The sequence below is a fragment of the Rattus rattus genome, chromosome 3, assembly GCF_011064425.1.
Source record: "Rattus rattus isolate New Zealand chromosome 3, Rrattus_CSIRO_v1, whole genome shotgun sequence".
NCBI lineage: Eukaryota > Metazoa > Chordata > Mammalia > Rodentia > Muridae > Rattus > Rattus rattus.
Genome location: NC_046156.1, coordinates 15,546,921 through 15,573,777, shown reverse-complemented (window position 1 = coordinate 15,573,777; position 26,857 = coordinate 15,546,921). Strand labels below are relative to the sequence as shown.

The 26,857-nt window shown below is 42.4% G+C and overlaps 1 protein-coding gene across 1 annotated transcript in view; it reads left to right on the top strand.

Moving 5' to 3' along the window:
* Positions 1–26,857, top strand: part of Col24a1 (collagen type XXIV alpha 1 chain) — a 255,521-nt gene that overhangs the window by 7,225 nt on the left and 221,439 nt on the right. Inside the window, 4 exon segments of the mRNA XM_032897221.1 lie at positions 12,587–14,007; positions 19,195–19,248; positions 22,028–22,081; positions 24,582–24,635. Coding sequence (XP_032753112.1) covers positions 12,587–14,007; positions 19,195–19,248; positions 22,028–22,081; positions 24,582–24,635 — 1,583 coding nt within the window.

The following is a 26,857-nucleotide window of genomic DNA, read 5'->3' as shown; positions in this document are numbered from 1 at the left end:
ACTATCCAATGGCTGAAGCATAAATAAAAAATCTCTGACTTTAAAGTGATAAAAAAAAAAAAAAGAGGTTTTGTCAAAGATTCCAAAAGGAACTCCAGGAAGTGCGTTTGATTTAAGACACCAGAGTGTGTGATCCATCCCAAGGCTGGGTTTCTCTTTCATTGAGCAGGACTCCACGCAGCAGCCCGCACTGTAATTCAATCAGCTTTTCGATGTCCTAATAAACTCCACAAGCCATTGGTGCCTGAGTCCATCAACCCATAACTCGATGTGAATGTCAAGCAAAACAGCTACAAATGAAAACTGTGGTTGCAAAACAGAAGGCACTCGAAGGAAAGGAGGAGAAAGGAGGGAGGTCTAGCTAACAGGTCAAAGGGACAAGAGGCAGGACGCACTGCAGCGCTGGTTCAGAGCCTATGAGTGCTTGCCCGACTCACAGAGGAGCTCACTTCTGTTCCCAGCAGGCGCTTTGGTCTGCTCACAAGCTGCAACCCTAGGTCCAGAGGACCCGACCCTTTTCTGGCCTCCAGGGACCTCCCACTTATACGTAGTATGCACATCCAGGGACAAATAAACCCTAAGAAGGGAAAAATTATCAAACAAATTATGCTTTATAGTGAGCACAATTATGACTTGCAACCTGAAAATGGTCAAAGCTCTATTTGAGCTGGAGACTCAAGGCAGACATCTTTGAAGCGTCCCTGTTCCTATAAGACATTTTGCAACTTGAAAATGACTATCAGAGCAATTCAAGGATCTGGCTCAATGGTAAGTTGCACAGGGAAACCAAATCTTTTACCTCTGCCTATTCTGAGACTTGCTGGCACCTTTTCAATTTAATCGTTGTTTTCTTAATAATGTGCTTAAGTATGTTATTGACTTCCGATTAGTTATGTGGATTTATGGTCTTATATTGTGCTCATTCTTCCCCTCTCGTCACTTCCACATGTTTCAACAACTCCTTCTGACTATCATAATTACCTCCTTATGCCCATCTCAGTATTTTTGTCGCTGACCTGTGTACACTGTGCCTTTCCCTTGACACTGCCTTGAGACAGTTCTCTTTTATGCTCCTTTTATGTCCTCTTTATGCCATTATTAGTTATTTGTTCATATGCTACAACAAATTCTACAGAAAACATTTTCTTCACTACATCTGGTAGTGCTCTGGGCATTTTATTTAATTTTGTTTTCTTTATTTTCTTGGAGACGCACCTTGTAGAAGCTACAGTCTTGTTCATCTGTAGACCGCTCAGGTCTCCACTCTCCCTACGCCATCAACGATTCTCACCCATTCTCTTGGAACTTAGCTCTTGGTTTGGTCCATTTCCCTGTGTGTGTGGCATGGATGGTGTGGTTGCATCCTCAGCGTGTACGCTGAGCAGGGCCAGCTTGGACAGAGAAGGCGTCTGTCGTGGAAAGAGAGTTAGTGCAGGTGAGCAGAGAATTTTACTCTGTCAGGTTTTTCTTCTCTGACATTGATAAGCTTCCATGGTTTTTTGTTTGTTTGTTTGTTTTTTTGAGAGTGCAGAGATGTAAAATTGATAAGAGTAATTCTTGGTAGTTGACCTATGACCTCTACATTCTCCTCTTGGGGACTTTACAGTCACTGGGTCCTGATGCTTTGAAGTTTGTAATAGCGTGTCATGGGAGTCTCATTCACTCTGGTGGGTACTCAGTGGGCCTTTCCAATGTGGAAGCATCACTCAGTTTCTGTAAATTTCCCTTCCTGATGTTCATGTCTCTAACCAATTCCTTTCATTCTGTAATTTGTGTTGCACTTTTGGATCTCCACAATCGAACTACGTCTTTTCTTGCTTTAAGGTCTTATTTTTCATTTTTGTTTGGAGTTACGTGAGAGTCTTTCCTAAATTACTCTTCTAAACATTTTCATCTCTGTTTATCTAAATGTTTCATCTCTGTTTATCACTCAGATTTCCCTTTTACACACACACACACACAGACACACACACAGACACACACAGACACACAGACACACACACACAGACACACACACACACACAGACACACACACACAGACACACAGACACACACACACACACACACACACACACAGACACACACACACACAGACACACACACACAGACACACAGACACACACACACCACACACACACACACACACACACACACACACACACACACACACACACAGACACACACACAGACACACACACACACAGACACACACAGACACACACACACACACACACACACACACACACACACACACACACACACACACACACACACACACACACACACACACACACACACACACACACACACACACACACACACACACACACACACACACACACACACAGACACACACACACAGACACACACACACACACACACACACACACACACAGACACACACACACACACACACATAGACACACACACACACACACACACACACACACACAGACACACACACACTCCAAAAACCAAACCACAGAAGCTTGTTCATGTTTCCTTGGATGCATATGCTACTCTAACCCTGGAAGGGTGAGAATAATATTTTGCATTTTCCTTCTTGAGCTGTCTTTTTATTCTCCCATTTTTTTTGTTCTTGATTGCAGATATCTGTTGAGAGTCTGCAGTTGTTTCTGGTATCATTTAAAAATAAGACAGTAATGTAGAGTTGAAAACTCCCTTCATGTAGGCTTAACAACCGAGATGCTCTATGTCAGGATGTTGAGGGACAAACCCGGCTGACCATCTGGTTGCAACGCCATGAAATGTCTTTGGAGAGGTCGTCCTCCCCCAGTTTTACATGAATAATAAAATCGTGATGGTTATCACTATTAGAGCTCAGTGATTAAAAGAGTCTTGGCTGAAGGGATTCCCTCTAATGTACTGTGAAGATTTCACCTGATTCTCTTATTATTAGTATGGTAGCACTGTACCTTCTGCTATGATCGGGTCAACATCTCAATGTAACTAATCTTTATTCTTCTATTATGGTCTCAGAGTTTCTTTTAAAAATATTTAGCTATTTCCCACTATCCCAACGCCCCAATTTGAAATCTCAAGAGTTCATGGACTTGTATCTCCCATTCTTGAGTCCTTCAGGAGTTTTCCTTGAGTTATTCTGGTATCTTCAGCTCTTTAATGCTTTTTAAAAAGATCTGTTGTCATCTTTTGTCTGTTGGTGTTTTTTTTAATTATCGATTTTTGGTAGTGTTAAGTCACCTTTTCCTCTTTTCCTTAAAAAGGTCTTCAAGATTAAATCTATGTGATTAAAATCTATGTGAAAAGGCTGATTGTGATTTTCTACAATTCAGTTGTTTCTTAAAATTTTAACACAGCTAAGGAAAGGCATTTTAACTACGGTCTTAATAGATAGGAATTCTATATTTGCCTTCCTGCCTAGTGTTGGGTGTAACCTAGGGAATAAGTGAGTTGGAATCAAGCTAAAGTGAATTACTGAAGGTTAGGTTTTCTGAGGATTTTCCGGTGTGGTTACTTCCTGCCTGCTGCAGCACTCCTTCCTCCTCACTGTCGCTGGCTGCCATGGAGATGTGGTAGGGAGTGAGATGCAGTGTCACTCCATAGTGGGTCACACTGGCCTCGTCACGTAACTAATCCTCAAAAGGTATCGTGTCTCTGGTTCATGGCCGCAAGTGTGAAAACACACGTAGACATGGCCTTCTCTGTCTCCTGTGTGCATCAGTCTGAGGTCACACAGAGGATGTCCATTCGAGCGACAGCAGCTCTGCCCCCTCATACGTCATCAATGACTTTAATATGAGGCTTGCCTCAATCTGGTTATTCAGGATACATGTGTTACTTACACTGAGAAAACTTTACAGTCACAAATCTTGCTTTTAACAAAACCCACTGTGCCAAAGGGCATGGGAGCTCTGCAGCCATCCCCAGGTTTATGTCCAGGTTATATTGCTAAGGAGATGTGTGACCTTGAGTGAATTCCTGAAATACCGTAAGCCTCATTGCCAACCGATCAAAATAAGGTAAGAGTCACATTGTATGTGGTCTAGGGTGAATGAAGTGAGGTAGCACGGGGTAGGTGCATTTTCATTTCGCAAGGGTTGTTTTAGTCACTTCCAAGCAGTGCCAAAATCGTGACTTAAATATATGTTTCCTGGCTCCAGATCACGGAGTAAGGAACTAAAGGAAATGATTTATGATCAGTTGCTTTTACTTGCTCAATGCCCTGAGGATATGGGAAGAGAAGTGGGCCTAGACTGTGGCCTTCAATGAAAATGCACTGCACTGCCATCGTCTAAGAAATACTTCTCTTTTCTTTGCCAATTCTGTATAAGTTGAAAGTATGTTGAATACTTTATAATCTCTTATTAAACATTCACTTAAAATATTTTAATTAGTTTTGGAAAATGTCATATATGATCAACATAGTATGATCTCATCTACTTGCCCAGTACCATCCTTAAACTTTTAAAATTTTATTATTAATAGTGGCCCCTGAGTCCAGTTAGTGCTGACAATGTGGGAATGGGACAATGACATTTTATTTTTAATTTGGCATTAAATGCAGCATCAGAAAGAATACAGCTCTAGAGCTTGGCTGGTCAAGATGTATGAGAACTTGAAATATTGTGAGTTCATTAGTACCAACCTATAGCCATTTAATTCTTTAAAAGTAAGAGTTAACTCTGCAATTTGTTAGATCCTAAAATTTGATAACTTAAAAGATATCACTTCAATTACAATTACTAAGAAATATTAAACGTCTCTAAGCATTCAGAGATCATCACTTATTTCCCCTTAGTTCTCCAACTTGAGATGGGATGTTGGCAGGTCTCTGTTTTCTATATTTGAAAAACAAATGTAGATTCTTGTGCTACGACATCTGGGTATGTTAGGCATGAAGCATACACTTCATGGATTCCATTACAAATTACTGTATTTACAGAGATGAGGTAAAAGCCATGTGGTATCTACTGAGACTGGACTTCTCCCTCCCGCACGCCCTTTTTCATCCATCTCTCTACTTTATTTCATTTCCTTCACATTTCCCCTTTCTTCTTTGGGAGAAGGGGCGTGTAGAGCAGGGTGACATACAGTGTGTGTAGCGATCGTCATGGGCTTGGGTACCTGAATCACGAGAATCTCTCAAGGACAGGGATTTGAGACCAGGCTAGAAACAAATCAAAACAAAACAGTAAGATCCTGCCTCTAAGATAAAAATAAAATGTTAAATTCTATGACACTTGTTGAATCCTGATAGATGCTATCAGTGTGATTTTTGAAAACTGATAAACTTTGGTGAAGCAAAAGGTTTAGAAAGAATAAAAATATCCGGAGCGGAGGGTGCTGTGGGTGAAGCAGCCACACCACAGAAGACACAGAAGTACTCGAGAGCATTGCTTCCAGGGCCACTCTTAGCGACGACACCAAGTTCACATTCAAAGATTCCCCAAGACCACGCCCAGCTCCAAATCATTAGAAAAACTCACAAAGCTTAAAGAACATCTGTTAAATTCACCGTGAATCTTTAATCATTGCAAAAGTGGCTGATGAACGTTAGCATGAAGGATTTAGAGCATCCTGGAGTGAAACCCCACAAAGTGCATGGAGTCCGAAGTGAGCTCAGTATGTTCATGAACTAGAAAAAGATGGAGCTTTCTGGAGTCAGATAAGGTGAGACGAAGTGACAGGAAGTGAGCTGAGATCCGTACGACAGGCACTGATGGCAGAGACAATGTATCACTGTGGATAGAGTGTCACAAACTCATGAATAACTGTAGACCTGTAGGCTGCCCTGTGGTTGTGTGACAAGAGTCGGTGACAGAGACACTGAAGTAGGAGGGATGAAGTTAGAGGATGATATATTGAGTTAGAAGTGCTCTGGGGACATGTAATTTCTCCTGGATAAATGCATCAGACAGTTGGCTGTGCAAAGCCAGAAAGCCAGGTCTGTGAGTCAGAACCTGTGGTTGTTGCAGCTATGGTTTGGGTGACGTCATTGGGCCTGCTGTTTACGGTAAAGAGAGCATGGCCGTTGTCTTGGAGACACCGCCATTTACTCTACACAAGAAGCAGATACAGGAAGGCGAGGCAGTCCGTTCTGTTTTTAGGTAAAGTGAAATGAATTACGAACAGTCACTGAGGTCAGGGATTGACTCTTACAGACCATATTCAACAGACATTTCTGTACTCCCTACTGGTGTGGCCTTGGAAATAGAGTTTATCTCTGACTTTTCATAACTGTAAGACGGGGCGATGGCAGTATCTGCTTATAGGGTCGTGAGAATTATGACGAATACAGTAAAGTTCTTAGGGACTAGACATAGAGAAAGAACTTAGTAAATTTCACTAGTGATTATTAAGAAATCAAGGCAACTCTAGTGCCTTGTTGACAGTCATCTATTTTTTCTCCAAATGGTAATTGATTTCTTCAGTGACATGAACTAATTAATAATCTGGGTTGACTTTGTAGTTAGGGCTGCCCATGTGACTAACTCACTACAAACTACTTAGCTATCCGTGTACATATTGGTACTAAATATCTAAATCTAACTCCAAGTTATAAATCTCTAAACCAGGCTTAAACTAAAGACCACATACCTTGCTCTCTAGATAGAAGTTCTCTCTCTCTCTCTTTCTTTCTCCCCCTTTCTCTCTCTCACTCCATCCCTTCTCCCACTCCTTCCCTCCCCACCTCTCTGCTTTAATTTCCTATTTCCTTTGCTCCTTAGATTCCATTTTCCCCCAATATCTCTTATAGGTGTCTGCTATCATTGAGTTTCCTGTTTTCTTTTCTGTGAACTTCTGCCTCCCAAATGTGCTTACTCTATGACAGATTAAACCCGATATGCTGTTGTGTGGCTCTGCTTGGGAAGTTTATGTCTATTCACCTCAGGTTCAAGAGGCAATAACGGACAAACAAAAAATACAAACAAAAACCCAGCCCTATCCTAGCATAGTGAACGAAGGAGCTTACTATAATAGTAACTTGCAGGAGCACAGAGGACTCAGGCAGTGAGGGCATCATTGGACAGCCCACCACCCCAGCACGGCTGGAGACGCAGAACAGCTGCCTCCCTATAGCCCCTTGTGTAGCTTTGAAACAGCTCCCCTACTCAAGAGTCATTGCCTCTTAGTAATGTGTGGATGGAAAGTTCCTGCCTGTGTCCTGTGAATCCTCTGCAGACAGCGTGCAGAGCCTCCTCTGTTCCTTCCAGAAGGGAATGTTTCATTTCAGAGAGAGCAGCTACACACAGATGGGGGCCAGATTAACTGGAGAGAGTAGTGCCCACCATGCAGTTGCAGTAGGGAAAAGTCACCCTGCTGTGGCTAGCTAGTGATATCTCACGAGCGCTGTGTGAAGAACACGGCAGCTGTCAGGCGGTGGGATGAAACAGCCATTGTGTCCACCTTGAGGTCGCACTGATGGCTCGAATTGAGCGCAACTGGTTAGTAGTTGAACTTTGACCCGTAGCATCACTTTTTTGTTCCTGGGCTCCATCTCGTGTGAAGTGAGTGCAGACTTTGACTTTCTCTTAGATTCATTTTGTTTTACATGTAGAAGTGTTTTTCCTGCATGTATGTTGATGCACCAGGGGTCTGATGCCTGCTGAGATCAGAATAGGGAATCAGCTCCCTGAAACCGGAGTCTCTGAAGGATGGAGCCACTGTGTGTTTGGTGGGAACCAAACCAAAGTCCTCTGCAAGGGTAACAAGTGCCCTTTAGTGCTGAGCCATTTCACTGATCTCTGGGCATAGACTGAATAAACACAGAACTCTGAGATAATATCTTCCCACCTCCCCTTTTATATTCTGTATAAAGTATACAAGCTTAAGAGAACAAATAATCCTAAGCTTTTCAGTTCCGGAAAAAAAAACCCAGAGACCCATAAAATCTACGAGGGCTAAACTCTGACGAGCAAAGGACGTGCTCATGGAGATGACGCGGTTCACTGTTAACACGCAGGAAGCAGTCACAGAAACAAGGCCTCTGAAAGGACGTACTTAATGTTTAGCTCTGGAATACCAGAAGTGCTAGGGCAATGGTTCTCAATCTGCAGGTGGACCAACCCTTTCACAGGGGTCACCTAAGACCATTGGAACACAGAGATATTTACATTGTGATTCATAGCAGTAACAACTAAGTAACTACTATGAAGTAGGAATGAAAATAATTTTCATAATTTCAATAATTTCATTAACAAAATGAGGAACTGAGGAAAGTTGAGGAAAAACTGTGGTGGGGGTAGGGTCTGAAAAGAGCAGACACTACCCAGAAGGAAGGTACAAGATAGAAGCACAGATCCTACTACTGGCTTCATGGGAGAGGGCTCATAAAATGCAAAAATTTATATTTTTTTGTGATGGATTCCTTCTGAAGCTTGAACAATCAGGAATGAGTCCAGAGGAAGGAGAAAGGGAAGGGGAGAGCTGGCTGTGTAAGGCCTCCTGAATTAGTCCGGTTCACAGAGGGGTGGGACCCAAAGAGAACTAATTTTAGACAGCAAATGCTGGCACTACTGGAGGAGACTGGAAGACACAGCCATCTCCTCATAGCATCCTTCCACCAGATACGCTCAGCTGGGAAACAATGGACAAGTGAAGAATTTGGTGAAGCATGGGTAGAAAGACTCCAAAGAGAAATGCAGACAAATGTAGCCCAAAAAAATCCATAGAGAAATATTGCTATGAGGCAGGAATAAAACCTCGTAAATAAAGATAAGATTGGAAGACCAATAGAGGGAGTTTACCCAGTGCAGGAGACCCAGTAAGACAGAAAGGTATCGAATGAACAAAACAAGCCATTTCTACTGGATCAGTCGTATGAACGTAAAGAAAAAGAGGTCACAGGAGGAGGGCAGTGACGCCTAACCCCATGGGACATATTCAGTTCTCCACCAATATCTTAGCAGACTAAGATCAGTTTTCACTAAACTCTGGTTACATTGCTGTAGGTCAGACTGTCGTAACAATGTTAGACAACAAAGTAGTGTGTTAAGCTGGTGACTGGAACGTTAAACCTTCACAAAGATGTAGGGAATGCACACAAACAGTTTCTGGAAAACAAGATCAAGGCAGACTACACCTGTGAAATCTGGAAGACAGCAATGGCCAAGGCATTGCTCTGGCAGATGTTAACTTAAACGCCGTCGTAGCCAAGTGGCTTAATGTCAGAAGTTAGAAAAGGAAAGTAGATAAAGGTAAGAGAAAGCCTGACACTAACCCATGATATAGACAATGGACAAAATAGGAAAATAAATCAAAAGGCCACACTTCTGAAGTGACCGGGACCGGCATTATCTTAAGAACAGAGCAAAACGTTAAAACCACAAAAGGAAGCTAAGAATCTCAAACACAGGGTAACAGAAAAGAATCATGAAGAATAACACATGAAACTTTCTGAGTAGTTTATTTGATGTTCTACATTAAATTTATTGTTTCTCATAAAAAGACAAACTTCTAAGGTTGACTCCAGTGGAGTCACAAGTCAAGCAGGACAGAAAAGGAAGGGAGAGGTGAGCATAGAAAGATCACCAGAAAAGCCCACGTGGTAAGCTCAGTTCTGTGACGTCATGAGAAATAAAGAGATGGTTCCAGAATGCTTACATTGACTTCGTATACTTGTATACTATTCTACAACATGATAATGAGGTTGTAATATGATATTGATAGGACAGTAAGGCAAAAAGAGATTAGCTGAACTTGTCTCAAAGCTGGAAGTCTATCCACGTTATTAGTCAAGAGTGTAGCCAAGCACCCTAAGAGTAGCGCATAGCAGTGAGCAGACCATCTCAGGACAGCAGTGAGCAGACCAGACTGTCTCAGGACAGCAGCAAGCAGACCGTCTCAGGAGTGCACTCCTGCTTCATTAACAGAGAACTTACTGAGTGGTAATGGTTCAAAAGCATCCGATTCCTTCAAGTTACTCACTACAAATACCATAACACAGTAAAGTCGGAGGAAGCAGACTGAAGTACGTCTAAGATAGCAAGACACACAGCCATTCTTAAGTTTTCAGATTAATGCTCTTCCAATAACAGCTCATTTTAATAAGGTCAAATCACTACTAGAAACAGAGACGTTCTTGCAAGGCAGGTTTCCCCCAAGACAGAGATTTATCTTGTGTCAGAATGATTTACTTGATGCACAGAACAATGATTTTTACAGACTCTATGGTAATATATACTTTAAATTTTCAAAGAAGCAATACTCCTACATGGCTTTCTCCTGAGACTGGGCAGGGACCCCTCAAGTCACAGCCTGACACAGCACATTCCGAGAGTGTGAGTTTTGTTCAAGGTTGGTTCTAAGTACAGTTAACCACTTTAGCTTGTCGGAAATGTATATGGAATATGAAAGCAATCATGTTATCGATTACAATGAAAAATTTACATTAATTATACTGAAATAACATAAGAGAACAGTGGTGATTTTTTCCAAATTATATTCTAATGCTCTAAAATGGGCCACGCAATCTCTAAGGGAGTTTACATTTCTGCCTTATTGTTGAGAACATTTTGATGAAAAACTTTGAGACCCACTATCGCATAATATTTTAGATACAAACATTTATGTCCTTTATAACCCCTACAAAATTATAATTACTTAATCCACAGCTGACAATTGTACTGTAACTCCCTGGAGAGTTTTGCACACATCTCTGTGAGAAAGCATTTAAAATATAGTGCCAGGGTACACACGGTTAATATTCTCTAATTATTCCATTGTTACGCATTTTGTCCAACTTGGGACCCAGAGTCTCTCTTGATGCTTCATTCTTTCCAATGAATAGACAGAAACTGTCAAATATCTCTACTTTGCCATAAAAGGAAAACTAATAGTGCTAAATATTCTTAGCTAATTTCAACATTTTTACTTTTCCTTACATATTATAATTCTTTTACAAATATGTAATAATCTACCCAGATATTATGACAAGCACACGTAGATGCAGATGGGAGATGTCTAACCAGTGGGACCATGAGGACCACACCATTGTGTGTGTATGTAGCTCTCTGTATATTCAAGAAAGGATCCATTCATTAGTTAGTGAATGCCATGCGTGTAAAGCCATATGACTCTAATGGCGGATATCAAATCTGATTGGATGGCGGTGGAAAAGATCATTCATTCAGAAATTCTAGAAGTCTCTGCAAGGAAATAGTGGATGCTCAATAATGAGTCGGACAGACCTATCTTCCAGGAGTTTACCATTGAGTGAGAGACAATCAGGTCGTTACTCAGAGCAACTTGATGAACAATAGATAATTTAATCAACAGTTATATCAAAGCCATATTATAGGAAATGTGCATTACATAACAAATATTGAATAAGAGTGTATGAACTGGGTAAAAATCACTGAAGAGAAACTTGAAAGTGACAGCAAGTGCGGCACTCACAACAAAGGAAATTCGGACTCCATTCCTGCATTCCTCCATGATTCGAGAAAGTCACTGAGGTACTTTGAGTGTAGTTTATTATTAAGGTTTAAGGCACAGAAAGCTGACATTGAATTCCAAGAAGATGGAAAAGTTAGAATTTAAGCGCTGGTGTGAAATTAGTTTACAAAGAGGATTTGAGTTACAGATTACTGTCATCAGCAGGCTCTCAGTTCCAACTGAACATGGATGTCATTAAATGTTCAGTTATAAGTTCAGGATGTGAGGGACCATTCAGAAGCTGTGAATGTGTGTTTATAGTGGAGTAGCAAACATGAGAAAAATCATATAACATGAGAAAAATCAAAAGGGCTCAACTGATCAAACTACTTGGAGGTATAAAAATAATTATGTGTGTGTGTATCTGTGTGTATATGCATGTGTATTGCGGGTGTGTATGTGTGTGTGTTTGTGTATGCGTGTATGTGTGTATGTGTGTATGAGTGTGTGTGTTATATGTGTGTATATTGTGTGTCTGTGTGTGTCTGTCTCTGTGTGTGTTTGTGTGTGTATGTGTGTGTATGTGTGTATATGTGTGTGTCTGTGTGTGTCTGTGTGGGTGTCTATATATGTGTCTGTGTGTGTGTTTGTGTGCATGTGTGCACATGCATGTGTGTATAGGTATGTGCACTGTGTGGTGTGCACATGCATGTGTGTATATATGTGTGTGTTTGTGTGTATATATGTGTATATATGTGTGTGTTTGTGTGTGTATTGTGTGTATATTGTGTGTGTGCACATGCATGTGTGTATGTACGTGTGCATTTTTTGTTTGTATATTTGTGTATATATGTGTGTTTGTGTGTATATTGTGTGTATATATGTGTGTTTGTGTGTATATTGTATGTATATATGTGTGTTTGTGTGTGTATACTGTGTGTGTGTATTGTGTGTGTATGTGTGTGTGTTTGTGTGTGTATGTGTATGTGTAGTGTGTGTGTGTGTGTGTGTGTGTATGTGTGTGTGTGTGTGCTCATGCATGTCCATACTTGCTTCGTTCACATTATTGGCAGTCACACCCCTCTCACTAGCTTTCACTATCTAGAAATTACTCATGGATAGAGCACGCTTACATCAATTGGAAAGAAAGTTTTGTTTTTGTGCTCAAATATCTGTATGGATGCATAGCAGTAAGATCCTTCCCACCTTTCTCTCTTCTCATTCCCAGGCATAGACATTCTTCAGCAACTAGGCCTTGGCGGCAGAGATGTAAGATACGCGTCATCGGTGACAGCCGTGCCGTCATTGTCCACACCATTACCTCAGGGCGTCCACTTAACGGAATTTGGTGTGGTCTTAACAGACAACGCCTATATAGAGTCACCTCTCGTGAACATTTTACCAGTTAGCCTAAGGCAGCCGCTGACAGTGTTGATTGGGTTGCAATCACTCCAAGTGAACAATGCATTTCTCTTCAGCATTCGGAATAACAACAGGCTGCAGTTTGGCGTGCAGCTCTTGCCTAAGAAACTCATAGTGCACGTCGGAGGAAAGCGAACAGTAACTTTCGACTACAGCATCCATGATGAGCACTGGCACTCATTGGCCATCACTGTTGACCACCGTGTTGTCTCCATGTTCGTCGACTGTGGGAAGAGATATTTTAGTGGAGAGACTACTTCAGAAGTTCAGACCTTTGACCCTCACAGTGTGTTTACCTTGGGAGGTATGAATAACAGCTCTGCCCACTTCGAAGGAACAGTGTGCCAGTTGGATATTGTGCCTTCTGCAGCGGCATCTGCTGACTATTGCAGTCACCTGAAACAACGGTGTCCCCGAACGGATGCATCCCAGGCTGAGAGAAGCCTTTCTCATACAGAAGTGGTGCCCACCAGATACCCTGAGCACACTCCCTTGCCCAGAGGACTCGCAGGAACAGAATTGCCACAGAAGAGATTCACAGAGCAGGCTTCCTTCCCCAAAGGATTTGATGAGACGGAATTGCCACGGGAGACATTCACGGATGATAGCAAGAGCATTTCAAACAACACAGGTAATGGTTCGGCCACAGTCCATGAAAGCCAAGAGCACCAGACACCACGGGCTCGGTTAACCTCTTTCCATTCAGAAAACATCTCAGCTGTGACTCTCCCAAGCTACAGAATTCAAGCTAAAGAAATCACCACCAAGGGCGAGACAAACTTAACCCTGTCAGTGCCGCGTCGTCTCCCTAGCGAGGCAGGAATGAACGAAGAGGAGAGAATCAGTCCTCGCTTCCCTGAATTCAACATCACCCAACATGAGGAGGCAGCTGGCCTGCCCTCACCTAAGAAGGCATCATCCAGCATTGAACGGACAAATCAAGACACCGTGACTAACCTCAAGAAGGCTCTCACCGCAAACCTACACACCAATGAACTCATGGAAATGGGACGGATCTTAAACAGCACCTTGTATAAAGTGATACACGGGCCCTCGGTGGATAACCACCTTGAACTAAGGAAGGAAGGTGAATTTTACCCTGATGCTACTAATCCCATCGAAAATAGCTACGAGCCCCAGCCTTATGAATATTACTATTATGAGGATTATAACGCCATGCTTGACCTGGAGTATCTGAGAGGGCCGAAAGGAGACACTGGACCTCCCGTAAGTTGGACTTTTCCTTTTGAGCCATGTGTTAATGCACTAACTTACCATGTATTTCGAAGAGATCTCTGGACCATACAGCATAGGACAGACCAGACATGTTTTAGAAATGTACCCAGCCACAGTGGATGACATCATGCTATCAGCCAGAACATAGTCCTGTCTCAAATTACACTTTTGTTTCTGATTGGTAGGCTGAAAGTTACCTAATTCTGGGTAAAGTGGCGGGGAGACTATATGGTTTTCTAATTCAGTTGAGATCCAACCAGGAATTTAGCTGCAAAGCATAGACTTATATACATTTTTTAAAAAAACAAATACACACACTCAATGACTAGTTATGTTAAAAGGGTATATATAAAAGATGAAGGAAAGTATAGTGAATATACCAGTTAAGTATTCCACTATCAAAATCGCATCAAGTGGATTAGGAAAGTATAATATTTATTTTTAGATAGACATTATTTTGTAGACAACTGCTGGGGGGAAAACCTATACCGTTATCACTCTCGGTGAAATATTTTCATCTCCAAGGTGAATAATGTATTTCGCTATCTCTATAATGATGTAGCCAACCTACAATCAGATTAATATAAGCTCTACCTACCTTATATAAAAGAACTCAGTCAACCAACCTACTCTGGGGAGGAAAGGGTAGCCTATTTAGTGGAGAACCCCAAGTCAATCTAATAATATGCAAACAAGTTTGTGAAACAGTGGTCTGAACTTTTCAGTTCTGAATTTTTTCCATTATACAGGTACAACTGGAGATAAACATTTGAAAATTTCTGTAGTTATTAAAACCTCATTTCAAATTGGTATTTCATCTGCTTGGCTTTTGCTACTGATATTTGGAAATCTTAAGTAATTTGCCTGTATATCTTCAGGATTTTATTTAAAAATTCTAAATATGCTATGTCCTAAGGCGCATTTTAAAACTGTCTTGTGTGTGTGAGGGAGTGTTTTGCTGGCGTGTATCTCTGTACCACATGAATGTCTGGTGGCCAGGGAGGCCAAAGGAGGGCATCCAGTCCCCTGGCGTTACAGACTGTTGTGAGCCACCCTTGTATGTGCTGAGAATCAAACCCAGGTCCTCTGAAAGAACATCGAATGCTCTTGACTGCTGAGCCATCTCTCTAGCACCATCAAGATACTTCTTTATTTAATGAAAATCCAACTTGAGCCATTGGTTGAGTTCTTGAAACCATTGTCTGGAGTAAGATGATGCTGTGTCCTTGGCTTGTGTTTCCCTGTTGTTATTACTTGAGGCAGCTGATGACTTCCCAACAACCCTTCCTGAGGCAAACTGTTGGAAGCTACAATAAATCCACTAGATGCACACACACACACACACACACACTCACACACACACACTCACACACACACACTCACACACACACACTCACACACACACACTCACACACATACACTCACACTCACACACACACTCACACACACTCATACACCCTCTTTGCAGTGATTATATTATTAAGAACAATAAAATATTGGTGCTATTTAATTGCTGAGAGGCCAGAATAAACCAATAGGTGGCCACTTACTTTCCTCAGAAAGTAGGAGTAGTGGGAGAAGTATTTATCTCCTAGTCTGTTCTGTGGAGTCCCAAGCAGTGATCCCATCTGGATTTGCAGAGCAATAACGTGGTCACATTCCCTTAGTGTCTGCTTAGCCTGAGGCAGAAGAACCATGCCTGCTCTGAAGGAACCTACATTTCAGTAAGAAAATTAGTGTGCATGTGTAATGTGCAACTATTTCTTGTGGTGAGGGAAGGTGCATCCTGTTGGGTGCTGGAGAGAAGGCTCAGTGTTAAGAGTGAGTGAGTTCTGTTATTATCCTTGGGTCAGTTACCAGTACCACCTTGGACTGTTCACAATCACCTATAATCCATTCTCTCTCTCTCTCTCTCTCTCTCCTCCCCCCCTCTCCACTTAAAATGTTAAAATAAGCCATGTGCTTCTGAAAGACATAATCTCGTAAGCTAAATATGTGGGGTGAAAGTAATATTTGGGGGCATGGATCCCTGCTTGTGGCAGGTTCTTAGGACAGAATGACATAGGACTGGGCTTTAGGGTGTGAACATTGATGAGAACAGCAGGTTTCCCTTCTTAACATGGGGAAGGCAGAATGCTAACTCCCACTCACTGATGTGGTGCAGGCTCTAACTAGCCCTTCCTGTGCATTCTCTTGAATGAGCTTTGTGACGCTAGTGCCATCGTCCTCACGTTTCAGTGAAAGCAACTGAAGGCCAAGGAGTTTATTGTCTTGCCAATAATACCATGGCTGGTCAATGATCTGGGATCTAAATACTCACTTTCTGTCTCTAAGGCTAATGCTGTGGTAGACTGAATAATGACAGACAAAACCCAAGCAAGATCAGTCACACCACAGAGTCTCGACTGTCAATCTGACCGTCAGGACTTTACATTGTTTTGGGGCACTTTTTAGGTTTCTAAGCAAGAGCATTAACTTACCAAAGTCAGTCTGGCCACGGTACCCAAAGTTGATGGGCAGCTCCTGGTGACATCTTGGTTTTATGTGATTGAGACATTATTAGGGTTGGTAGAAGTAAAAAATGGGAGGGCAGAATTCAGGAGATATTCTGAAAGAAGATCTGTGCTAGCGCTCGGAATTACTTGGATCCAGGGTCCAAGGAAAAAGAGGGAACTAGAGATTGTTGTCAGGATGTAAGGCTGCAGACTGCGATGATAGCAATTCTTAAAACAGCAATGAGAATCCGCCCACATAACAACAGCAGACGATGGTTGAAAAGATGCATTGAGTAATTCAGTTGAAAGGACTGAGGAAGTGAAGTCAAGGCTTGGGTGTCAATTTGAGAGTCCTCCTTGTCAATACTGCACTTGAAATGGTACGGTTGTATAATATTTTCAAAGAAAGAGCTGTTGGAGAGGGTTAGGAACCAGAGCCATGGGAAACTTTTTTCTGGTTATAAAAGAAGAAAGCAGAGTAGTTCTTGTGCAGAGAAAAATACTGCACTTATTACAAAAGCCATGAAAAAAGATAATTTAGGGGAAGAAATTGATCAGTATTGGTAAGAGCTACAGAGGAGTCAGAGAGTGGGAACTGAGTGGCGGTTAGGAATCTTTCCTTTCTTCTTCTGGGAAGGGCACAGCTGAGCTTTGAGAGTTATTCTTCAAAACTGTGGGAAACAGAAGGTAGATTACAGAGTGCTAGTTGGAGAATGGGTGGTGTCAGGTTCATTTTACTTCCTGATGTCTCTGTGGGAGCCCTGTGGAGTGGCCAGTTTCCAGTTTTGGGTGATCATATTTTACTGTCTATATCTCTACACAGTTCTTTCATAGTGATTTTTAAATTTATAATTCTATAGACATAACAGATACACATCCTTTTTCACAGTGTGATAATCCAATAATACGTAAAATCAAGGTATTAGGTACATTAATTTCCATTTCATCTTCTGTGTGAGCCTTCAAATTCTGTCTGCTAGCCCTTCATGACGTACGTGCTATTGCAATCTAGTCATCCTTTATCCTGGAAGACCCAAATCCCCTTTCCTCTGTAACAGTGCCTTTGTACACTGCCTCCTCCTCCGGAAATCTCCAAACCGCTCTCCTCTCCTCTTTGTAACTGCTATATTTGTAATTTTAGCTTCTATGCTTGAGTGGAAATACATGGTGCTTTTCTGAGTTTTCCGACTCCGCCCATGTTTTGCCGTAGGATTTCATTCTTATGGGTGAACAGCATATCCTTGCTTGTATTGTGTGAGGTATTCTGTTATCTAGTCATCTCCTGGTAAGAACCTAGATTAACTCTCTCATTAGTTGCTGTCGGTGTCATGATGAACATGGAGGAACAGGTTTCTCTCTCCTGTGCTGGCCTCATTTCTTTCGGGTGTGTGTGTTCAGTACCAGGATAGCTGGATGGCGAAGGTCTGCTTTTACGTTTTGTGGAGCATCCACACTGCTTCCTATAGTTGCTGTGTTAATTTGCATCCCTACTAACAAGAGTTCATGAGAATGCCTTCACCCTGGCTGTATTTAGTTTCTGTTTGTGTGTGTATTTATCTGTTTTTGTTGTTGTTTTTGCGTTTTGGAAAAAAAATAACTGAGGTAATATAATATTCTGTTGTGGTTTTGATTGCATTTCTTTGAGGACCAGAGAAAAACTGAACATTTCCCCACATGCTTATTAGACACTTGTATATCTTCTTTCCAGAAATGTTCACAGAGTTGTTTTGTCCAATCTCAGAGATTAATTTGTCCCGAGGTTTCTACAGCTCTTACATATTGTATGACCACCTTGTCGGATGAACACTTTGCAAATACTGTCCCACACTGAAGACTTTGTCTTCATCTTCTTTACTTAAGATTTATTTTTATTTTATGGATGTGAGTGTTTGCATTCATTTCTGTAAGTGCACTGCGTGAATGCCTGGTGCTTGCAAAAGCCAGGAACAGTGGTTAGGGACAGTTGTGAGCCACTGCATGAGAGCTAAACCCAGGTCCTGTGCAAGAGCAGCCGGTTTTCTCAACCACTGAGCTGTCTCTCTGCCCCCTCCATTGTTGCTTTGTAAGTCATCTAGCTTTATTAGTGAGCTCCTGCTATGTCACATTTGGCATAAGACAGCTCCATTAGACCTTTAAAAGAGCCTCATTGAAACAGGTATCATTGTAGCACTGATGAAGATCCTTGCTATAACTCTTTGTGTTTTTAAAAGAACACAAAATGTTCACTGCTTTCCTTTCTCCAAGTTAAAGTCCTCTCCAAGGACATAAAGTTGTAGTTGAAGGGTGTTAAAAAGAAAACAAATGAAAACTCCAGCTGTACTTGATTTGAGCTCCACCTCTAAGCTGAATTTCTCCTTCCAAAATAACAATAAATTTAGGTAAAAATCATGCACAAAACTACTAGCTATGCTGTCTGTAAAAGCCAGATAGCATGCTACAACTGTAAGCCATGGACTTTGCACTGCCATTTCGGGCCAGATTAAGGAGGAAAAGAGATAGAGTTTCCCCCACCCATGCTGATTTGGGTGAGGGGTTAATGTTGCTTTAAAATCGTTGTCAGTCAGGAACAGGGAATGGGAAAGAGACAAAAGGAGTTATCATGGAGCAGAAATCTGATAAAGATCTGTGAGGAAAGACATGCTTACTAATATTCTGCCTAATGCCTTGATGTTTGCTTCCTCAGGGTCCCCCTGGTCCGATGGGTATCCCAGGTCCCTCAGGCAAGAGAGGCCCGCGGGTGAGTAGACGGACTTCATGTCATGCTGTCTGATAAATGTGTAAGGTCCCAGGGTGGTTTTGCCCCTGGTGCTGCACATCCTCTGGAAAGCTGCATCTTCACATTTAGCCTCTCCACTGCAGCCTTGTTTATAGCCAAAGAAGTCTCTGTGAAAATGTCCAAGGAATGGGATCAGAGTTAGAGAGTCGTGGCTGCCCTGCTAGGCTTCTCCCATCATTCTTAGTGATAGAGTGATAGGAACGTTCCAAGGTAAGGGTTGATCAGGAAGGAAAGAAGATCAGATTTCCTTCGATAGTGCATTCCTGGATTGCAGAGTGGGAAATACTGGAGCCATCAGCGGAAGGGAAGGAGTTGCCTTAGGGATCGGCAGCAGTTTCTCACGTGGCACGGGTTCCAGAAAAGATTTATTGCTCTGTTGGATCTAGTTTCCTCCAATCCTAGAGAAATAGATGGGGGATTTCTTTGCTAAAGAAAGTCTGTCTTCTCTAAGCTAGAAAAAGAATCATGGGTCATAAAGACAGATGCAAATGGGTTTAGTGTAATCAACTTTCTTTGCACCCCGATTTATAACGTACTAAGAATATAAAGCCCAGCTGCTGTAAAATATTACTTTCCCCTCTCTAGATTCACACCAAATGATTATGCACCTGAAGGCTAAGACAAATCCCATGGTGCTTGAGCGACCTTTTGGCATCTAAACTCTGAAACTCTGGAGTTGATGGCCTATCAGATCCTCCCCCATTCCCTCTCCCCTCCCCCACCCCTCCCCCACCCCCTCCCTCATCCCTCCCCGTCCCCTCCCACATCCCCTCCCTCATCCCTCCTTCATCCCTCCCTCATCCCCTCCTGCTCATCCCCTCCTGTGTCCCCTCCCCCATCCCCCCCCACATCCTGTCCACAGCCCCTCCAGTCTTTGCCTATTCTCTGCCCTCCAGTAAGTCAGTCTGTCACCTCATCCCTCCACCTTCTGTGAGGAGACACTGGAACCTGCGTTTCTGCTCGAAGCCTTCTTTGTACCGATCCCATTCCCTCTTCACGATCAGGCTGTCAATCCCACTAGGGTGACTCAGGACACACAGTCTCCTCTAATACCCAGCTCTGGTTTGTCCAACCTGCCCTCCCCTCTAGAGAGGACACCTGCTTAGTGAGGCTACTTATCACAGTTGCTTTCCTAACTTCATCTCCTTCCGCCAATTCTCTAACGTGTAAGTGGCAGCTATGCAAATTCCCTGTTCCTAAATTTGATCCTATCTGGCCACAACCACAACATCATTCCTCTCTGAAAAATCCCAAACGCTCGTTGGCACAAGTTTCCCCTGAAGCCACTGTGTTGGTGCATGGTAGCACCAGTGAGTTTTGGGAAACAGGATTAAACCCATTACCCTGAAGCCTACAGCACCCATCCATTCGTCAATCCCCGTCGCCTTCTCTTTCTTAAGATTATAACGCCACGGGCTGCAATATTTTCTCCTTGGTTTTATTCTCATTAGACATATTTCCAGTGTCATCGTTGAGTTCCCTGCAACATTTTTTTTCCTGAAGAGGCAGGCAAATGGTTTAGTCTGTCTTGTATATTAATATTATGCCTAGAGAGCCCAGAGGTGAGATGGTAAAACCCACTAGGGGTCTGGAGACCTGGAAACTTTCGGGAGAGTGAGTTTCAGCCTCTGCGCTCACTGTTTCTGTGAAGTTAATTTTTCTCCTCTGTAAGACAGACCGCAGTAGCTGTCTCACGAGGTTCTTGCGTGAGTTAGCAATGAGAAATGTGAAGCATGAGCGTCGTTCAAGGCGCAAACTAGCTTCTCAGGGGATAGAGTCAGGTTTTAGATTCAGATCATAATTATTCGTCAGTAAAGGACAATCAAACTGACAAATGGCCAAGTGCCTGATGGGATGATACTACATGAAACACTAGACTGGTAAGATAAAGAGTGTCTTTTCAAAGACATTTTAATCCTGAAACTAAATAACACAAGTCATGAGGCAGTTGAAACAACACCGCAAGGCTTACATACTGGACTAGAACAGTGTGAGTGAGGTGATGGCCGGCAGCACACTGAATCTCACATACACTAGTTTCCACAGAATTGTCAGGAGAGAGATGACTCTTTATGAAAATGAGTCCAAGAGTTTTTTATAAATTTTATTTTATGTATGTGAGTACACTGTAGCTCTCTTCATGAACACCAGACAAGGGCATTGGATCCCATTACAGATGGTTATGAGCCACCCTGTGGCTGCTGGGAATTGAACTCAGGACCTCTGGAAGAACAGTCAGTGCTCTTAACCTTTGAGCCATCTCTGAAGACCCGAGTCTGAGGTTTTAAAAGAAGGCAGAACAAAACAGGCTTGAGGAATCACCGGGAAAGATGTAGCAAGGTCAGTGAATTTTCCCATATGCAGATCTTGACTACAGAAAGGGGTGCACAGGTTGAAAGGCACAGAAACCAAACTAGCACACAGTTTGTGCTTGTGACAGCACAGCTCAGATGGAACAGTTATCTGTGTGCTGGGGACAGAAGTAGAAGGTAATGCCACACCTCCAGGCCATGTTTGATGTAAAGGGTGGAACCTGCTGCTTTGCTGTCTGAATAACATAGCTGGTCTTTCCAAGGCTAGGGTGTCAAAGGTGGCGGGAGGAATGACTATGAAATTATAGTTTTAATTTTATTTTAATCATTTGTTTTAGTTAGGTTATGTTATGTAATAGTTGTATGAGTATGAAAAAAAGTCTTGCTGTTTATATCTGGGAATAACGAGGCACTCTCCTTATTTGCAGGGTATTCCGGGACCACATGGAAATCCCGGGCTGCCTGGATTGCCAGGTCCAAAGGTAAGCAAATCCTGATGAGCATTATGTCATTTTCCTGACATTTTAGAAGAAAGCTCTCTGCCTTTCGGGATAGATGTGGCAAGCAGAAAGTCTGACGGTCCTGGGTCATGGTTCATTAACAGAGTTGTCTGGTCAGGTGGTCCTGGAGAGCACAGAGAAGCAAAGCCAAGTGAGCCATGGGGAGCGAGCGTGCGAGCGGGCGAGCAGCACCCCTCCATGGCCTCTGCTTTAGCACATGCCTCTGGGTATCGTTGCCCCTTTATACACACAACGCCACTTAGTCCATGGGAGGATTTTTGCTTTTGTCTGTTTGAGATTAGGGCCCTGCCCCATGGCTCCAGCCGCATGTGTAGCAGAGGATGGCCTTGTCAGGCATCAATGGGAGGAGAGGCCCTTGGCTCTGTGAAGGCTCGATGCCCCAGTGTAGGGGAATGCCAGGGAGGGGAGGAGGGACAGAGTGGGTGGGGGGGTGGGGGAGTATTTTCATGGAGGTAGGGGTGAGGGGAATGGATATCGGTTTTACAGGGGAGAAACTAGGGAAGGGGATAACATTTGAAATGTAAACAAAGAAAATACCCAATAAAAGAAAAGGAAACGAAAAGATTAGGGTCCTGCTATGTTTTCATGGCTACTGTTGAACTCCTGGACTCAAAAATCTTCTTAACTCAACCTCTCAAATGTTGGGGTTGCCTGCACTTTCCTCTAAGCCCGGGTTCTTATTGTTGTAATTTAATGAGTTGGGCCCTGAAATGTTAAGACACCCCAAAAACTACTTCTTAGGCGAGTAATCTTTTAACCGCAGATGCCCTGCTGTAGCCTCCTTGGTACAAATGTGATTGCTATGAACAGATAGCCTAGAAAACAAACTTTTCTCTCAGAAAGTCTCTTTGACTATTGGACACAGGATTCTTAGTCATATTTCTAATTTGCTTCTAAATTAGAAATTAGTGAAGTGAGAAGGCCAAGCAGGAGGTGGGACTCCTCCGATCATCTCTCCTCAGTCAGTCAGCTCGCGGGCTGTTCAGAAGTACCCATAAAGCCATGAAAAGAGATGCACGTCCTTCCTTCTCTCACAGAGTGGAAACAGTAGTTAACCATTCTCTAAGAGTGGAGGATCATTTATTCCTAGCTGAGAATGGTAAGGAAATTCACAAGTGAAATTTTAAAGATTCTCTATTGTGGCTTCTATATTTTATGAAGTCTGACAAATACTTTGAGAGGAAAAAGACACATTTCTCTGAAGCATTTGGAACCACTTGTTTTCTGTTGATACAACAGAGTCCATAGATGGGGAAATTTAGGGAGAAAATAAGTTAATTTTAACCCATGGTTCTAGTCTGGACAATCTAAGGTCATTCCAAATGACTTGCTTTGGTGAGCACTTTTCTGGGTGGGTTCGGCATAAATATGAAATATAGAAGGGTTAGGGGACAACAGGTTGACTCATTGCAACACACCCTGTGATAGATAGTCAAGAGCCTCTGAGAAGACAGCTCACCCACTTCAGAGAGATTGGTTTATTAATCTATTCATGAGGTCCCTGTCCCCAGGCACCCAAACACTTCCCACCTACCAGCATGCCATACTGACACCATAGCAGAATCATAAGAAAATTAATTTAATATTGTATTCCAAACTGTTGAGTGAAAATCGATGGCATAATTCACTGGCTGTATCTCTGTTTTAACAGTGTCTTTTCTACTTCTTATTTTTTTCTCAATAATCAAAGCAATGCTAGAATGCACATTCAAGAGTTTGAAAAATTATTCAGGCATCATCATAGGCTAAAATATTAAGTTTTGTGATAAGGAATTTTCTTTGATTAAACTATCTTCACTCCAATGCTAAAATAATATTGATAATTCACTGTGATTCACAAGCCTTACAATTCATGTAAAGAAATGGTTTTAATAGTAACATCACTTGTGTTTAATTTTTTAATTCCAATTTTCCTTAAGAGGCTATTAGAGAACTTAGCTTGTACAAACAGAGCTAAAAAAAAATATACTAAAAAGCAAATAACTTTGCCTCAAAATGTTTTTTCTATATTTTTAATCTTCTGTCAATTTTTCACATGAATTTAATGGATTCTACCCATGTGCATGTCATGGGCCTTGTGTCACCTCCTTTCCTTCCCCACTAACATCCTCCACCCAAGAAGTCACCCTCTATTCAGGGCTCTTCCTTGTGTGAGACCCACTGAGGAGTCAGAGTTCCCGGCATGCCTGGGTGGAGAGCTGTATCCCGGTGCCTGACGGAGCTCGGCAGTGGCAACACCACTAGCTCCTCAAGGAGGGCTCCTGCTCCGTTCATTCTGAAATGCCGGTGGGCTCAGTCTCCGTCTTGTAGCGATAACAAAGTGTTGAGAATTCATGAGCACAAAATAATGTTACGGAGTATCATACGCTGTGGATAGCATCTGTGGACACGTGACTGAAAGCCGGTGATACACGGCGCATACCTAATGCTTCCCTAAGTGTCTCTTAACTCTCATACCCAGGGCCCCAAAGGAGATCCTGGGCTGTCCCCAGGCCAAGCTGCTTCTGGAGAAAAGGTAATTATTTGTCAGTGGAATAAAGATATTTTAATTTATTTTTAATGTTTAAAAGTAAAAATGTCCAGGGGTCGGGGGAGATGGCTTAATAGGTAAAGCGCTTGCTGTACGAGCATGAGCACCTGAGTTCGGGTCCCTAGCAGCCACATCTTAAAAACTAAAATGGCAGATGCTGCTGGGTAGGCAGCTTCGGTGCTGAGTCAAGAAAAGCAAATCCTAGGGGCTTTCCCTAAATTCTAGGGTGAGTTAGGGACCCTGCCCCAAAAAGTAAGGTAAACAGTGACAGAGAGAGACCCAACATTACCTCTGGCCTCCACAGTGCATATGTAAATGAGGTCACCCAAGCACACGCCTACACACACGCGCACACACGCACACACACACACAGGCTTACACACATGCAAACATGTACACGCATACTATACACATACACATGAATCAATAAACACTATTTTCTCCCTTTAAAATACATGTTTTATTGTGTCCAGAGAGCAAAGCAGAAAACTATTGAATTTTAATGAACAAAGAATTTGAAGAATCTTCATTGGCTTCTGTTGCTAGTTTAAGCCTTCCCATTAATTTTATAAAGTGTCTGCTTGACACTGTGGCACGCAGGGTGAATGGGCTGAAATGCTGGAGCAGACTATGACCTCTCCTTTGTGTATGTTCCTTTGAGAAAGGGTCTCGTGTAGCGCAGGCTGGCCTCAAACTCTCTGCGCATCCCAAAATACCATCGATCCCTCTCTCTGTTCCCCAAGTGCTGGGATTACAGGTGGTTGCCCACCATGGCTGGCCTCGGACAAATTCTTAACTTCAAAGGTTTTACTGTTGATATACAAGACACAATAACATTTAAATGCAAAGACATATATGTTAGGAAGATTCTAATCCTTTATGTGGTGTGAAGGCAGCAGTGACTCCCAGAGAGAGTTTTCATGAAATTGGATTAAGAAACTTTTATAAATTTAAAGCCATGTCGGGAATCCTCAAAAATATCAATCAAAAATTTTAGGAATTTTCTTCCCGTTATAGGACTGAATTCATAGAGTTAGAAAAACACAGAAAATGAAGGAAAGTCTATTTCCAGAAAGACAATGTCTTCGTTGACTTAGTCATCGTTACGAGAAAAGGAAATTCTAGGAAGTCTGAGAGATGATTTGCTATCTAAATATCTATATACAGCACACTTGCTCTATTATTAAATGCTGGAATTAGAGATCAACTCTGTTCTGGCGAGTTCAAAGTAGAGACTCCAGATTAAACCCAGGCAGTCATATTAATGCTTGGTTTTATCTTTCTCTGTGATCTGTACAAAATATAGGGTGTCTCAGAACGGGAGTGGAAGTGTGAAAGAAGTCTCCATTTGAAGTGTTTTCACTTATTCGTGCACTAACTGTGCTTAACAATGTATTTAAAAGTGCAGTTAGATGTAGAAATTTAACGCCGCACTTCCAGTGAGCTTTAAGTGAAACCCAAGTTTTGAATAGATGCATTTCTCTGCTGTTTGTCTTTTTCCGTGTAAAGACTACCAGGCCTCGAGCATGATAGGCAAGGGCTGTGCTACTGTACCATGTGTAGAACACTCTTCTGTTTGTATGTGTGTATGCATACCGTGTGTGTGTGTGTGTGTGTGTGTGTGTGCATGTGTGTGCATGCATATGGTATGTGTATATATGTATACAGTATGTGTCTGCGTGTATGGTATGTGTATGTGTGTGGTGTGTGTATGTGTGTGTGTGCATGTCTATGGTACATGTGTATATGGTGCGTGTGCATGTCTATGGTGTGTGTGCATGTGTATACTATGTGTGTGCATGTGTGTGTACATCCCATGTTTGTGTACATGTATACAATACATGTTTGTATACCGAGTGTGTATATATATCATGTGTGTGTGTGTGTGTGTGTGTGTGTGTGTGTATGTGTGTGAGTGTGTAGGGGGCACTCACATGTCACAGCACACATGTGGGAGTCAGACAATAGCCTTGACTATTGGTCTTTGCCTTCATGTAGATGGAGCCAGGGCCCCTTGGCCATCTCCCACTGAATAAGCCAGGCTGGCTGACCCACAGGCCTTCAGGGACTCTCCTATCTCTGCCTCCCATCCTGCCAGAGGAGCCCTGGGTGGCAGAGGTGTCCTAGTGTACTCAGCTCCCCTGGGTGCTGGAGATTTTAAACCAGGTCCTTGTGAATGTGCAGGGAGCGTTTGACCCTCAGAGCCA